This window comes from Lagopus leucura, unplaced genomic scaffold, assembly GCF_019238085.1.
Source record: "Lagopus leucura isolate 7727_CA_CO unplaced genomic scaffold, USGS_WTPT01 Super-Scaffold_100038, whole genome shotgun sequence".
In the NCBI taxonomy this organism is placed as follows: Eukaryota; Metazoa; Chordata; class Aves; order Galliformes; family Phasianidae; genus Lagopus; species Lagopus leucura.
The window spans coordinates 849,005-863,638 of NW_024962287.1; the positions used below are offsets into that span (position 1 = coordinate 849,005).

At 51.7% G+C, this 14,634-nt stretch overlaps 1 protein-coding gene across 1 annotated transcript in view; it reads left to right on the forward strand.

Annotated features, from left to right (window-relative positions):
- Positions 1–1,865: 1,865 nt before the first annotated feature.
- TNFRSF21 (TNF receptor superfamily member 21) overlaps positions 1,866–14,634 on the forward strand; it is a 29,700-nt gene continuing 16,931 nt past the window's right edge. Inside the window, exons 1-3 of the mRNA XM_042883470.1 lie at positions 1,866–1,876; positions 2,976–3,751; positions 5,456–5,953. Coding sequence (XP_042739404.1) covers positions 1,866–1,876; positions 2,976–3,751; positions 5,456–5,953 — 1,285 coding nt within the window. The remainder of the gene's footprint in view (positions 1,877–2,975; positions 3,752–5,455; positions 5,954–14,634) is intronic.

Below are 14,634 nucleotides of genomic sequence, written 5' to 3' on the forward strand. Positions count from 1 at the left end.
CAGAGCAGAACTCGGCGTGGCCGCGGTGCCCCGCAGGGATGCCATCCCCATCGCTGGGGCGCGCGGAGCGGCACGGCGTGGGGCGTTGGGCAGCGCCGGGAGCTGCAGTGCTGCAGGAGCGCTGCCCTCCGGGAGCAGCCTGGCTGCTGATGTGGCACGCTGTTACTTTCGCTAACCCCAGGCCGGCAGAAGTAAGGTGTTGCTTTTAATGAAGAAACAGCTCTTTGTCGAGACCCTCAGCGCGACCAACTTTTTTCAGTCAGTAACGTGCTCCTTTCGGCTGGAGGTGGGCTCCTCGTGTCTCTGAATTGCCATCAAACTTGGGGCCGTGCTCACTGGCACTGCTCCTTGTTTGGTGTGGCTTCCCCTCCTTGCAGAGATGCAGGCTGTGCAGCCAGACCCGTGCCCATGGGCAGCAGTGCTTCAGCTGCTCCAGATCCTCACTGTTTTCCTTCAGAAATGGTTCCCAGTGAGCAGCTGATGATATGATGGTCCTGCAGTGCCACTGCACAGCTCAGGCCCAGGGCCCATCCGTGGCCTCGGGATGCTGCAGGGATGGGGCAGCCTGCAGCGTCCCATGTGCTCGCACTTGGGTCCGTACAAACTATTGACTTCACGTTGCTCGTTGGATTTGTGGGATGCGTGGATGCAATGTGCAGTCTGATAGCGGTGCTGCGTGACAGTGAGCATTAGGACTGACTCATCCAGCTCCTGGTTGTAAGGTGGGTCGTGCCTGCGTCAGCTGCTGGCTGCTTCCCAGCTGCCTCTCCCATGTGAGTCCTTCAGGTGTTGGGATGGGTTGTGGCAGATGGGCAGCGACGTGGGTGCTGAGGTGTGCAGGTCCTGGGAGCCTTCAGGTTGGGCGTTCGGAGCCTCCTGTGCATGAGGAGCTGCACTGTGGGCTGTGTTACTCTGTGCTCTTTCTTTGGTACTGGAGTATTGAACCAGAGTCTGGTGGTAAGTAGGGCTTCCTCCTTTATCCTGGTGCTCCTGCCTCTGAAGCTGCACGCATCATCCCCAGGAGCAGTCGATGAGGACGGTGGCTGTAGCCAGCAGACATCCTCCTGCTGTACATGCCCTCCTCCTCTCAGAGCCACAAGCAGTGCCAGCCTCCAGATCTCAACAGCGGTTACTTTTAGGGAGCAGAAGCACCAGTCTGCATCAAAGCTGCACAGTTGCTCGGTGCTGCCGAGCCTTCCCTGCTGTGACAGTGCTGTGGTTAGGTGTGGAGATGCCTGTGCCCCAAAGCTGCCGGCCCAGCACGGGGTGATGGCATGGGCTCGTGCCCCCGCACAGGGCAGCAGCAAGCCCTGCGAGCTGGATCCTGTTGCATCTGGTTTGCTAATTCGGCGTTGCGTCAGGGAGCTCAGGGTGGCAGGTTTCTGTAGTGCTTTGTGCAATCGCATCTTGGGGAGGCGGGGGGAGGCATGGTGTGAGCCGGCAGTGCCTGCCACAGCAGCCTCGCTCTTTGTTTTAATTTGACGTGCCGTAATTGGCCTGGCCACCGCAGGCTCCTTGTCAGTTCCTGCAGGCCTGTCTGCTGCCGCCTCTGTGATTGCTGCTTCAGGAAAATAACAGACCTGAGGTGTTTTGCACGGCCATACATTATTTAGCGGGTGGGACAGAACGGCGCTGCCGGACGGTGTGTTTTCCAGGAAGGGAGAGACTGCACCAAAAATGACGCGGTGCAGCTCTGCTGCGATGTGTTCTGCAGAGTCATGTTGGTGGAGGCTCTTGTTTAATGTATTCTTGCTGGCTGATAGCCCAGGGTATGTAGCGGAGCAAAAGCAAGGTCCTGTGCAGCACAGCAAGGTGATTTATGTCCGTGGCTGTTCCGCTGAAAAGCAGTAGGGTCTGTGGTCTGCATGCCTTCAGGGTAAGAAATCACCTTTGGAAATCCAAGGTGACGTTCCTCCTTCCCTCTGAACTCAGCCTGCTGCTGCTTAGAAATGCATCTCCAGCTGCTTTGTGTGCTGAGTGAGGCTGGGGCAGCTGCACTGGAGCTGCCTTTTGTTCTCTGTGTCACTTCTGCGGGCATAGCTGATGCTGTGCCTGCAGTGCAGAGGTCTTCTGGAAGAAGCAGAGGTCCTACTGCGTCCCTCGGGGATGGAGCAGCCTATTGGTGTCAGCACACAGGGCTGAGGGGATCAAACTGTGAGGCTGGATGTAGTCATTGATGAGCCCAGCTGGCTGCCGTTGGGTGTCTAAAACTTGAGAACTTTTACCTGTATCTGATGCAATGAGGAACTAAGTTACAGCAGAGCCCCTAGGAGAGCTTAAGAATAGTGTCCCTTTTTCCTTTCCTGTTGCAATTAAGGCTGGTTTCAAGTGGTGAGGTCCTGGTACAGGCTGCCTGGGGAAGATGTGGATGCCCATCCCCGGAGGTGCTCCTGGCCAGGCTGGTGGTTCCACCCAGCCTGAGCTACTGCCTGAGCCCACAGCAGGGGATGGAACTGGGAGAGCTTTGAGGTCCCTTCCAACCCAAAACATTCAGTGGTCAAGGTGGAGGCTTGAAGCAGAGCCCTGGAGAACCATGCTGCTCGCACAGAGGTGTGTGGGCTGTGCCAGGGTAGGAGGGCTGAGAAGTCATGTGCCAGCCCAGGTTTCAACCTGTTCTGTGCTATTTAAAAAGGCAGATGTTTGAACAAGTGCTGCTTAATGCTTAGTGGAAAACAGTTTCATGGGTCAGCGCTGCCACCTGCATGGGTGCTGCTTTCTTGGCTCCTGCTGGGACCTCTCAGCCTTGAAATGCAGAGCTGGTCTGAGCGCTCTCAGGGTGGGCTGTATGCTGAGACACAGATAGCAGCGCTCGCTGCCCTGTCAGCCTGCAGTGTAAATGAGGCATAGTCTGAGAAGGGTGGTATCAGATTGAAGGAATTGTAGCTGATTTGTAATGCCCCGGTAGCCATCTCTGTGTCAGGGTGCTGGGGGAGCAGCCAGAACGCGCTCCATCATCCCACCCAGTTGTGGTGCAGGACCTCCTGCAGTCTCCCAGCCCTGGGATATCCCCCGTGGGATCCCAGGGGTGCCGAAGGTATTTGGCAGAGGGCTCCGGGCGCGCGCTGCTTTCACCAATGTTTTACATCTGTCTTTCAGCTGCTCGTGTTCCTTGGCACCGCTGACGCTCAGCCCAAGCTGACCTCGGAGCAGAACGCCGTGAGCCTCCCTGCTGGCAAATACCTCCACCTCGACCGTGCCACCAACCAGGAGCTGATCTGCGACAAATGCCCCGCGGGAACCTACGTGTCCAAGCATTGCACGAAGAGTACCTTAAGAGAGTGCAGCCCTTGTCCGGATGGGACCTTCACTAAGCACGAGAACGGCATAGAGCGATGCCACCCGTGCAGAAAACCCTGTGAACTGCCAATGATTGAGAAAACTCATTGCACTGCCTTGACCGACCGTGAGTGCACTTGCCTGTCGGGTACGTTTCAGATTAACGATACCTGCGTCCCTTACACGGTGTGCCCGGTCGGCTGGGGCGTCCGCAAGAAAGGAACCGAGACAGAAGACGTGAGGTGCAAGCCCTGCCCTCGGGGTACTTTTTCTGATGTGCCTTCTAGTGTGATGAAGTGCAAAACCTACACTGACTGCTTTGGGAAAAACATGGTGGTCGTAAAGCCGGGGACGAAGGAAAGCGACAACGTCTGTGGCTCCCCGGCGTCTCTTCCAAACACATCTTTGACTTCATCGGATGCAGAAGCGGATGGAGAGACCTACGAAGCTCCACCAACAGCTTACCTTCCCAAAGGTAACGTCCCCGATGAAGTACAGCTGTGTTTTTGCTCACGGGGTTGCATTCCTGCTTCGGTTGTTTTTAGGCTGTCGAAGGGCAACCTGATCTGTAGTGTGGGTGGTGCTTTTGCTTTTTGGCCAGAACGCAGCTGTGCAGTACATCAGGTTACCATTGCTTGTGTTAAACTACGTTTAATAATGTTTTCCGTGAGACTTTGCTGATGACTGGACTTCTGGCTGTCCTGCTCTTTGGATTAAAAGGACAGCGTGTTCCCAGCTGCTTTTCCCATGTGTGTGTTGTGCCGGCACAAGTCTTCGTGTTTGTGGCAAATGGGAGCAGAGAGCAAGTGCAGCAGAGAAGCCCCAGCAAGGAGAGGAAAGCTTCTCTCTGTCAGACTGGTTTCCTGCTGGGTTTGTTGCTTTTGTACCTGTGCTTTCCCTGGTTCCTTTTATCCTGCATTGTGCCACTGTATTGGCTTGAATGGGAGCCATTGCCAGAACAGGGCTCTGGGCTGTGCTTATTAACTTCTTTTCTTTAACCATTGAGACTTCCACTATATACCACTGATGGGACAGACTGACTTGAATTCCACATTCTCTCACTTAGTCAGAAATGACAGCTGGCTGCAGTCTTCATCTTATCTGTGCACAGATAGGTGAGTGCCCAGAGACCCCAGGGTTCATGCTGTTGTGTTCAGCACAGCTGTGGTAGCCATAGCTGACTGTAGAGGTGCTGCAGGACTCTTCTTGAGGTGGTGCTCAGCACATCTTATGGTGCCTGAAACTTTGCATTTTAACAACAAAATGCAACTTTTGATGCCCTTTACACCTGAGGAAGTGTTGACAGTGGTAGGCACCATTACTTCCCATTTGTTAGGACTCAAAGCTCAGTTTGGTGTCGGTGCGTCACTGGGAGAGGAAGGGAGGGTTCCCTGAACTTTGATATCAACTGTAGACAATTAGATAAAAGTTAGTGGTTTCCCTGTTTGTGTACTGGTCAGAGTGTTTTGAGTAACCGAGTCAGAGACAAAAATCACAGTACAGATGATGACACCCACGCTCTGCCTCAGCTGGGATGAGACATAATTTTTAAAAGCCGAGTTTCCAGAGTAGGCTCTTGTTTTTGCTGCAGCAAGCCTTCTCATCAGACTGGCTGGGATGTGGGAGCTGTTTGTTGGTAAGAAAGCTCAATAAAGGTGGGAAAGAGGCTCTCGGAGTTTGGGTCATTTCTGTCCCTTTGGAAAGCTGTTCAGGAGTTGAAGCACTCAAGCCTGTTTGCAGCATGGATATGTTTGTGCTGCTTTAGATTGATTGAGAGATACTATCAGGCTCTGCATTCTTGTTGTTTCTAGCCCAAATACCAGATTTCCTGTGATTAAAGGTGATGTTCATAAGCTAGGAAAGGAAAGCCAGCTCCCTCGAAGCTACAGATCTTCCAAGAAATACTGAATTAGGATCAAGCACAAAGTGATTAAGAGCATCACTCAGTTTTGTGAGAGAGCTGCCACTGCTGTTAACCAGCAAGGGGCAACTTGATGTTGAACCCGACTCTGTAATGTAGTTGTCTGTTATAGAGCTGAACTTTAATTTCACCTCTTCCCTTTCTCATTGTCTCACTGGGCTTTGGCCTACAGGCCAGTGTCCACAGAGGGTCTGGGCCAAGCCATGACGCCCCGTCACCCCTAGTGCTGCAGCGCTGACCGCTCCTTTTGTCTTGCAGGTCTGAACTCTTCAGTTTTTGATCTCACCTCCTCTCCGGAGCCGCGTGTGTCCAATGGCACAGCAGAGCCAGTAGCTGACTACAACGACACCTCGGCCAACGGCACGGTTGGTGCCCCTGGGAGCCTCTCTAGCGCGGGCGCCGCTGGCCAGGCACAGAGCTACCGGCACAAGCACAGCAGCCAAGCGGCGGGCAAGCAGCCGGCGCAGGAGATGGCGGGGGGTGAGAAGTCCAGCATCCCCTACAGGCCGCCCCGCAGAGGGCCGCCCAGCGTCCACCAGCACTTCGATATCAATGAACACTTGCCCTGGATGATCGTCCTCTTCCTGCTGCTGGTCCTGGTGGTCATCGTCGTCTGCAGCGTCAGGAAGAGCTCACGGACTCTGAAGAAGGGACCGAGGCAAGATCCCAGTGCCATTGTGGAGAAAGCTATTATGAAAAAGTCCACCACCCCCACGCAGAACAGGGAGAAATGGATCTACTACTGCAACGGGCACGGTGAGCGGCAACGGCCTGGGGCTTTAGCAGCAGATCTGGGCAGTAGTGTCCTCTCCTCCTTGTGCGGCGGCAGTTCTCATGGTGCTTTGGATGGGCCGTTCCATCTCTGCTCCCTGGTTGCTTTTCTGGGATGCTGGACTTCATAGTAAGGGCAAAACACAGACCTGTGGTTCCTCAGCTGTTTCTTGGCTTCTCCCTATCCCTGTTCTGTTGGCTTATCTCCTGTTCCAGGAGGAATTAATAACGAAGAAAACATCACTTGCACTCTTCAACTCCTCTCCTGCTTCTACTCTTCATTAGAGGATCTCAAAAGAAGACCTTATTTATTTTTAATTGATCTCACCCTTTCCATTGCTCTTCTGTTTTTCTCCATCCTTATCTTCTTAGTGACTCAGGCATGCATCTGATTATCTTTTGTGCTGTCCCTTTTCCTTCACCACTTCTGTTTCTGGAAGGCTGAGTCATCCCTCTGCCTGTTGGCAGCACCTCAGTCAAAGCTCTAAATCCCAAATGCTGGCATCTTTCCCCAGCCCTTTTTCCTTGCTGGAGTGAGGAGAGTTATCCTTAACAGCCATAGGGCGCAGTTCTGCATGTTGTGAGATCTTGGAGGTGCTGCTTCCCTCGTGGTTTCTGTTCTTTGGCAGGTGACCTGCTGTATGCTTGTCAGTGAGATCTGAAGGTGAGCTGCTGTGGTCATAAATAGGGATTCATAAGGATCAGTGATAAAGCAGTGGCATGAACGTGAGCAGCCTCGTGTGCCTGTGCTCTCCCCAGCAGGATGTGTGGTTCTACCTCCTCAAAGCCGTGGTGACAAATTTGTCCCCTTTGTCTTGCAGAGACGGATTAAGGAGTAACAAACAAACGTCCCTCCACAGTTAACCTTTAGGAAGGCACTTTCAGCAAGGGACCCCAGCAAAGAACAGATTGGAAAATAAAGATTTAAAGGTTTAAGAGATCAGTGCTTGATGGAAGTCATCCTTGAGTGCTTAAGTACAAAGCAAAGAAGGCTTTGAGTAGGGTGTCTTGTTATGTTCTCTGTTCTCCTTCCTGCTGATTAACAGAGCTACACTTTGTTTGCCTTCATTAATGCATTTATAGAACCAGTAAGGTCTTGCTGGAATTAGCTGTGTGCCTTCTCTTGTGTTTGTGCTTTTTATTGGTTTCCTTTTAACTCTTGAATTCTTGAGGAGCTGTTTCTTGAGCTTATAAGCAACTCCTTTTGCAATAAGTTTTAACAACTTTTTTTTCCTGTAAGATCTGCACTCCTTTGTCCCTGAAGTCAGTAGTGCCTGAAGTGTGGTCCCTGGGGCTATGGTAAGTGATCCACAGCAGGGTTATGGAACCTTTTTAAGCACCTTTATTTGTGTGTGCTTTGGGAAATACCGAGCTTCATTGCTTCAGCCACGGTTCATTGGCCAGGAGGTGCTGGCTGTTACTAAGCAGAATTGTTTCTTCTTTCATTTCCTTTCATTTTCCTTTTCTTTCTTCTCCCAGTACCCTCATTACCAGCTCCCTGGGTTGGTTGGATATCTCCTTCCTTTTCTTGGAGCAGTGAATACTGTCCCCTCAAAGCAGAGATTGGATCTGTACAGCTCAGGGAATGATGGTGCTTTGGATGCCTTCTGACACGCCTGCACTACAGCTGGTCTTTCTGCAGCAGCGCTGGAGCTGCCTTTGGGCAGGGCTCATTTGTTCACTGAGGATGATTCAGGTTAAAGAAACCATGCAGATAAGACAGGCTGATATGTGGTGAGTAACCAGACCGTGTAAGACTGCTCAGATATAACCCCACCTCCTAGATTCTGCGTCCTTTGGAGGACAGTGTAATTCCTGGGTCATCCTTCCCAAAGCACATCTCCTCTCTCATCCTTTAACAGCTGAATTCAGCTAATGCATCAAATCCATCGTGTGTTTGCAAAGCTTTCTCCCTGTCTTGGGCAATAAGCTGATGTAAGTGCAGAAGCAGTGCTCAGTTAATGAGCTGGCCCGGTATCTGATGGAGCCCCTGCAGACTGGAGGCCAATTCCCCGTTGCTCAGAGGCTCTGGTCAGGCAGTTGGGCACAGCCCTCCCAGCAGTTCTGGCCAGTCATGCTGGTGCCTGCTTGCCCAGCTGGCTTCGTGACCTGCTCCCACCACAGAATGTCCTCAGCTGAACTTGTTGCTGCAAAGGCAAAATGAGCACAAACCAATTAATGCTTTGTCTTGCTTTAAGGGCAGCTCTGATGTTGCCTAAATCACACTGTTTAGCTGGGACAGCCTTGCTCGTTAGTTCTTATTTGGCGGTGTTACTCTGTTGCATCAAGCACGTAAATTGTTCTTCTCCACAGTGATATAGAAATCCCTCTTTGGATTTTGTGTTGACGTGTCTGGCTCTTAAGACCCTGTTTACTTGAAATGAGAGAAAACGTAGTAAAACAGCAGAACTGACTTTTATTTTCCGAGCAGCTGACCATGCTGCAGAGCTGAAGCATCTTGGCTTTGCTTTCTGCTGCTCCAGCAGTGCTTATCCCCAAACTGTGCTTTGTGGCTGTATCCTGAGGCAGCGTTTTGAATGAGGATATAGCCCAGAACTAACTTCAGACTCTTGCAGAGAGGAGATCTTTGCCCCGCCGTGCTGCTGGTGCCAATTGCTCTGCGGTGGGAAGCCAGCACAAAGCCTCTGTGCGTCTCTCAAATTGTTAGCCTGGTTTGTGGTCACACTGAGGTTGTATGGGGCAGCTGATTAGGCTTTAAATCATCTCTGTGGGCTGAGAATGAAGCCCTGGGCTCTGGTGCTGACAGGTTATGGGCATTTGCATGACCTCTCCACCAATACATGAGTTGGGTCAATAGAGTCATAAAAACACCCAAATTCATAGAGACCCTCTAGGATCCCCGAGTCCCACTCCTGGCTGCACAGCACCACCCACAGCCTACGTTGGAGAGCCCCCTTTTCCCTAACCCCAGCCGACCCTCCCCTGCCACAGCTCCGTGTTGTCCCTCAGGCCTTGTCACAGCCTTGTCACTGTCACAGAGAGCAGAGCTCTGTGCTGCCCCTCCGTGCCCTGGGAGGGGCTCTGTGGGCTGCCATGAGGCCTCCCTTCAGCCTCCACGGCTTGTTCCCATAGGCTGTGCCAACAAGATGTCAGGGCAATCACGCATGGTTTCCCCTCTGCTTCCTCCTAGTTGACCATCTCCTCCCTCTTAATCCTTTCAGTAAACAGCTTTAACCTTTGAAAGGGAAGAGCTGCTCTGATGCAGGTGCCAGGCCTGGCACAGAGGAGCCGTGCTGACGGAAGTGCCCCACTGCATCCTCAAACGGGCATCGCAGCGATGGGTGGCCAGCAGGGCTCACCTCGTGGGCTTTGCCCTCTTTGGAAGGTCTGGGGTGACTCCGTGGTGAGGGCAGTGCTGCTGGAGCAGACCCATCTCGCTGGGGGTGGGCTCCTTCCCCACACAGGAGTAGCCCAGGGCTGGTGTGTAGTCAGTACTTCTTTAGGTAGTTGTTGTTAGGGTCTTTCTGTGATAATGTAACTTTCCACGTGCAGGAACTACGGCATGTAAAAATACATATTTCTGCCCATTTACTGTTCTGTACTGTACTGCTCTGACAGAGCTCAGGTAAGTGGGCCCAGAGCCCTGTCTGTTCCTGGGGCACTCGATACCCAGTAGCTGCAGTAGCTGTGATGCACTTGTGACCCAGCAGTTGCTGCGGCGGGGCATTTTGCTCGTGCTCATCCTCATGAGCTGGTGTCTGCCCCACGCTCCCTCTGGCCGCAGCACATGCCTTAAGTCACAAACTAAAATTAGCAGCGGTGCGGGAGGCCGGTGTTAAAACAGGACCCGTGTCCTCAGTGTGGACGTGTTCCAGCTGAGGCTGTGAATGACACTGATTCTCACTGGATTAAATGGTTCAGAGGTCTGAGTCTTCCCAGACCTCCAGTTTGTGATGACTAACGGCCTGAGCTAGCACAGCCGGCCTGCATCCATGTCTGTCCCCAGGGTGGGGGCTCTTCTTGGTGGTCCCAGAATCCCCAGGTCTCATCTGCGCAGGATCTTGAAGCTGGAGCAGCACCAATGGTGCAGCCTTGCTGGGAAGAGTTGGATCTCACTGCTTCATCTCACCCTGCCTGTGGGACCTGGAATGGTAGGGGCAGCTTGGCCAAGATTTGCAAAGAAAGTAGTAGTTAATTGTTAGCGTGGTGCCTAAACTGTGTACAGAGAAGTGGTTTTAACCTTGTGTGACTCCTTTCTTTGAGAGCAGCCTATGTACTGGAAATACTGTTCTTCCAATCTCTTTCTTCATCAGCTTCCAAAGGGGAGGAATTGAACAATGGGAGTCTTTGTAATAAGAAAGGAGAACTGAAGCTGTAATTCTTGGCAACATCACATTTTGCATCAGTCTATGCTAAAGAAGATAGCAAGATAGCAATGAAGATAGGGTTGAAATAGTCTTTCAGTGGTTGTCTTTGACTGTCACCTATGGAGTATCAGTGGGTGAGCAGCAAGGAGTGAAATGGGCTGTTAAGGAAGTTCTCTTTTGGTATAAAACCTTATGCATGTAGAGCAAGGTGCCTGAAATGATGTGCTGAGAGACAAGAAGAGGATTTAGTCTTTCAGCTCCAGAAATCACCAAAAAAACACATCTTGGCATTTCCTGCCAGGCCAGAGCTTTCATATTTTCTTTTCGTTATAGTCTGGTAGATGCACATCATTGCAGTGGGCGGTGAGAGAAAAGCCAGGAAGCCTCTACTTAAATAATCAAGAGAAATGAGCTGGTCTGCAATGCTGCTTGCAGCAGGGAAGGAGGCTTGACTGCAGATAGAAGAGAGCTTGCCAGAAGTGGCTTTGGATGGAAATCCCATCTGGAAGCAGAGTGGGGAGCTGAGAAGCGATGGTGAACAGAAGCAGTGTGTTGGGATCTGGAGGTCTTGGTTGCTCAGCTGTCAGCCTGCAGTGCTGAGATCTTCTGGGTGGTGATTTTTTGGGGGTATGGTCCTTGCCTTGCAGCTTGGTAGCTGTAACACAGAGCTAGGCTAAAGCTTGTTCTGCTCCAAAGCACAGGCTTTCCAGGCTTGGGTGGTTGAAGAGAGTCCAGAGCCTCACTAAAAAGCCCCATGGCCTATGCTGCAGCTCCTAAGCATCCCCATGTGAATATGATAATGTGTGCTGGCAGTGTGCATAGGGACATCTTGGGTCACTACAGGCTGGTACTTGCATGAAATCAAATGCTCTTTTGTGAGTGGTCTTCAAAAATGCTTTTCATATCGGAATTGGGTGGTGTTTTTTTAAGAGCACGTTGACTAAAAAAGCCTTCCTGCAGCCTTAATCTGTACAGATTCACCACTAAAATGGTAAGCAAGCATATGGAAACAACTCAGCAATGGGTGTTCTTCCATAAGCCTGCTTTTTCTCACCCTTCAACTGCTGTTCTTGCTAAAAGGGTAAGCCCAGCTGCAGGAGTGGCACAAGCATAAGCACAAACCTATGAGGGGGCTTCTTGCAGCTCAGTGCCACTTCAGGCCCCTTCCTTAGTGCTTGTGTAGGTAAATGAGCTAAAAGCCACTTGGTGGGTTGGTTTCGCAGTTATTTTCCCTTTGATCAGCTCCTGACTACATGTCTGCAGAGCAGGGAAGAGAGATGGGCATACAAGTTGAATTGGCCTCCAACTGTGGTGACCTGAAGGATCGTGGGCAGGGTAGAGCAGCATCTTCCAAGGGCAGATGTGCCTGTTGCTGCTGCTAACGTAATTTATTAATTGTGACTGTGCCTGGGGTGAAGGAGCTCTGTGCCTGTGTGCAAGCCCTAATACGACTTTGGCAGGCAAGGCATGAGATGAGGAATTAATGTTTGTCTGTCTGCCAAAACGGAGAGGCAAAAGGGTGTTTTAAAGCTGTCTTTCCACTGGGATCTGCAGATTATTAATCTGCAGATATCTATCTGGCCCTCAGATGTCAGCCTGTCCTCTTGTTCAGAATGAGGCCCACAGAGGGAGCTTATTGATAAGGTGGGGTTGTGCCCTGCGGAGTGCAGGTGCTGTGAATACTGCTGTGCCTGGGATGCATGGAGCTCTGCACGGCGCTGTGCCCAGGTGGGATGTTCCATTTCAGAGTGGAACGAGGAAGCCCTTTACCTCCAGCTGCTTTCTGCAGTGCAGAGCTCTGCTCCGGGAGGTCTGGGATGGTATATGTTGAGTTTGAAGCGCTGTGTTCCTCAGACTGCTTGGTCTTCAACTTTGCTCGGGTTTGCCTCAAAATTGATCTTTCGGGACCTGACAGGGCTTTGTGGTGAAAGGGATCTCTGGAAAACACAAATGAGAGAGACAGACAGCGCTGTTCTGCTTAGAGAGAAGGAAACCTAATCTTTGGTGGGTTTATTACATCTTGAGTCTCCCTGCATTAGCAGGCTGGAGGCTGGTGCTCCATCGCTTGTAATGCAGGCTGCTACACCAGCCATCTGTTTGCAATGTGTGCAGGGCTGCCCTGGGAAGATGGTACATTTGCTCTGAAATCTGCTCCAAAAAAACCCCAACAACCTCTGCCATCACCAAAAAAAAAAAAAAAAAAGAAAAAAAGAAAAATCAACCCAGGAATTTAATTGGGAATATAAGGAATTTGTGCCTGCCTGTTAGGCAGGGCTGAGCACTGATGGCTTGGTAGCTTGGCTTCTCTTGCAGAAAAACATGCTGAGAAGGTTTATTTGTGGAAAATCCTGCGCCAGCTTCTGCAGCGGGAAGGCTGTGATTTCTCACCTCTGTAAGTCTGTAGCACATAACTCCTGAAATAACGAGGCGGGCTTTCCCTTCTTGCCAAGTCTTCCTTGGAGGGGAAAAAAACCAATCTGGAGGTGAATTTAATCCCCAGGCTGGTATCTGTGTGTGTCTGGATATTTATACGACCCTGGCCACAGCAGTGTGCTTGCTAAGGGTTTACCAGCCTGTCTGAGGGAGTTATAATGAGGATTAACTCTGCAAAAGCTGTTTACAATCTAATAATGACATAGAATGCTTACTCTGACCGCTCTCTTTCAAACCAAAGGAAGAGCAGCTGTTCCCAGGCAGGTTGCTCTGCAGCATCCTGGGCAGGTGGTCGAGCAGAGAAGGGTGGGTTTGCCATGCAGATGGGTGGCTCACGTAGGTCTGAGGGAGGAGGTGCAGACCAAGCGTGGAGCTGCTGCTGCAGAGGTGATCTCCACACAGCTGTGGTGCAGGAGCTGCTGCAGCTCGTACCTCGTGCTGTCCTTCTTGTCCCTGGCTCTGAAACGTCACACGTGGCTGATGGAGCCTTCCCTCACTGCTTCGGTGCAGTTACTGCCCAGAGAGCGCGTGGGAAGTGTTTGTCAGCAGTCCGCTTCCTGCCCTGGAAGGTTATTATGTGTGTTTGGTTTTTGTGTTTGGGGAAGAAAAAAAAGAAAAGCAGTTAGTGGTTTATTGCCCAAACGGTGCTTTCTGAGGATGTGAATCAGTGGCTGCTGGGAGGATCTGACAGCAGCGATGCCCTCCATGGGAAGGACTAGCAGTTGCTCATGAGCATTCTTAACTGTGTCCTTCATTCCTCTCTGCACAGAGGCTCTTGTGCACTTGTGTATGTTTCCTAACATCACTCGGAGACCTGGAATATATTTGTAGTGAGGGGATTTCCAGCATCTCCCCTTCTATTTGGGAAAGCGGTGAAGTTTTCTCATTTTGGGAAAGTATTTACATCGGGGTTTGGGCTTTGTAAGCCCTGGTTTGGTTGAGCTGCGGACAGCTGGGGTTTGGGTGTGCTGCACCCTGGCTCTGATGTACGTGTAGGCTCTCAGTGTATTTTGGGAGGTATGAACAGGCTGCTGGGGCTGTGTTCTGTGTGAGTCAGTAAGATATTGGAGGAGGTGGGTGGGATGAGCACAGGCACAGTCGGGTTAGCGGTGATATGAAGCTTGGCTGAATGTAGGGGAGGGTTGGGCTGCATTGCCATGGTTTGCCTGCCTGCCTGTGTGCTCAGCTGTGCCCTCCGCCTCTGTTACTCAGTGCTCCGGGTTTGTGCAGATGTTCAAATCTATCCAGCCCGAAGCAGGGTTTGTCACTCCATGTGCTGCCCTGTGCTCAGAAACGGGCAGCTGGAGAAGGTGGTGAGATGGGCACCTTTCCTACACAGAGCCGAGACCCGGCAGCAGCAAGCTGCCAGAGGGGAGGAGATGATCTTTAAGGGCTGTCATGGGACTGGGTTATGTTGATTATCAAGTAATTATCTGCTCGTTGGGTGCATACGGTAATTAATATTGCCCTCCTCCAGCACACCTATGCCACGAGGATGGTGCTGGGAGCTCGGCTCAAACCAGGGCTGGGCTGGTGGGGGCCTGTGGGGCTCTCAGCCGGCGGGCCCAGAGCAGAGCAGGCTGAAGGGAGGCCTGATGGCGGCTGAGCTCCGCTCTGCAACAGCGAGGGGCTGAAGGATGGCGCCGAACTGTGGCAGGGGAGGGCTGGGACTGAGGGCAAGGCTGGCTCGAGAACTCTGGAAATCTCATGCGTGCTACAGGCCATGGAAGATCTCCTCAGCTTCCCTCGTTTCCACTTAAGCTGATGTGTTAACCCCTTTCTCCTTCATCATTAGTGGGACAGGAGGAGAATGACTTTGGCGTGCTGTACAGACTTGAGCAACAGATTTCCCCTTGGAGGCAGCAACTTCTCAGCAGACACTGCTCTGAAGAATACCAAATGACA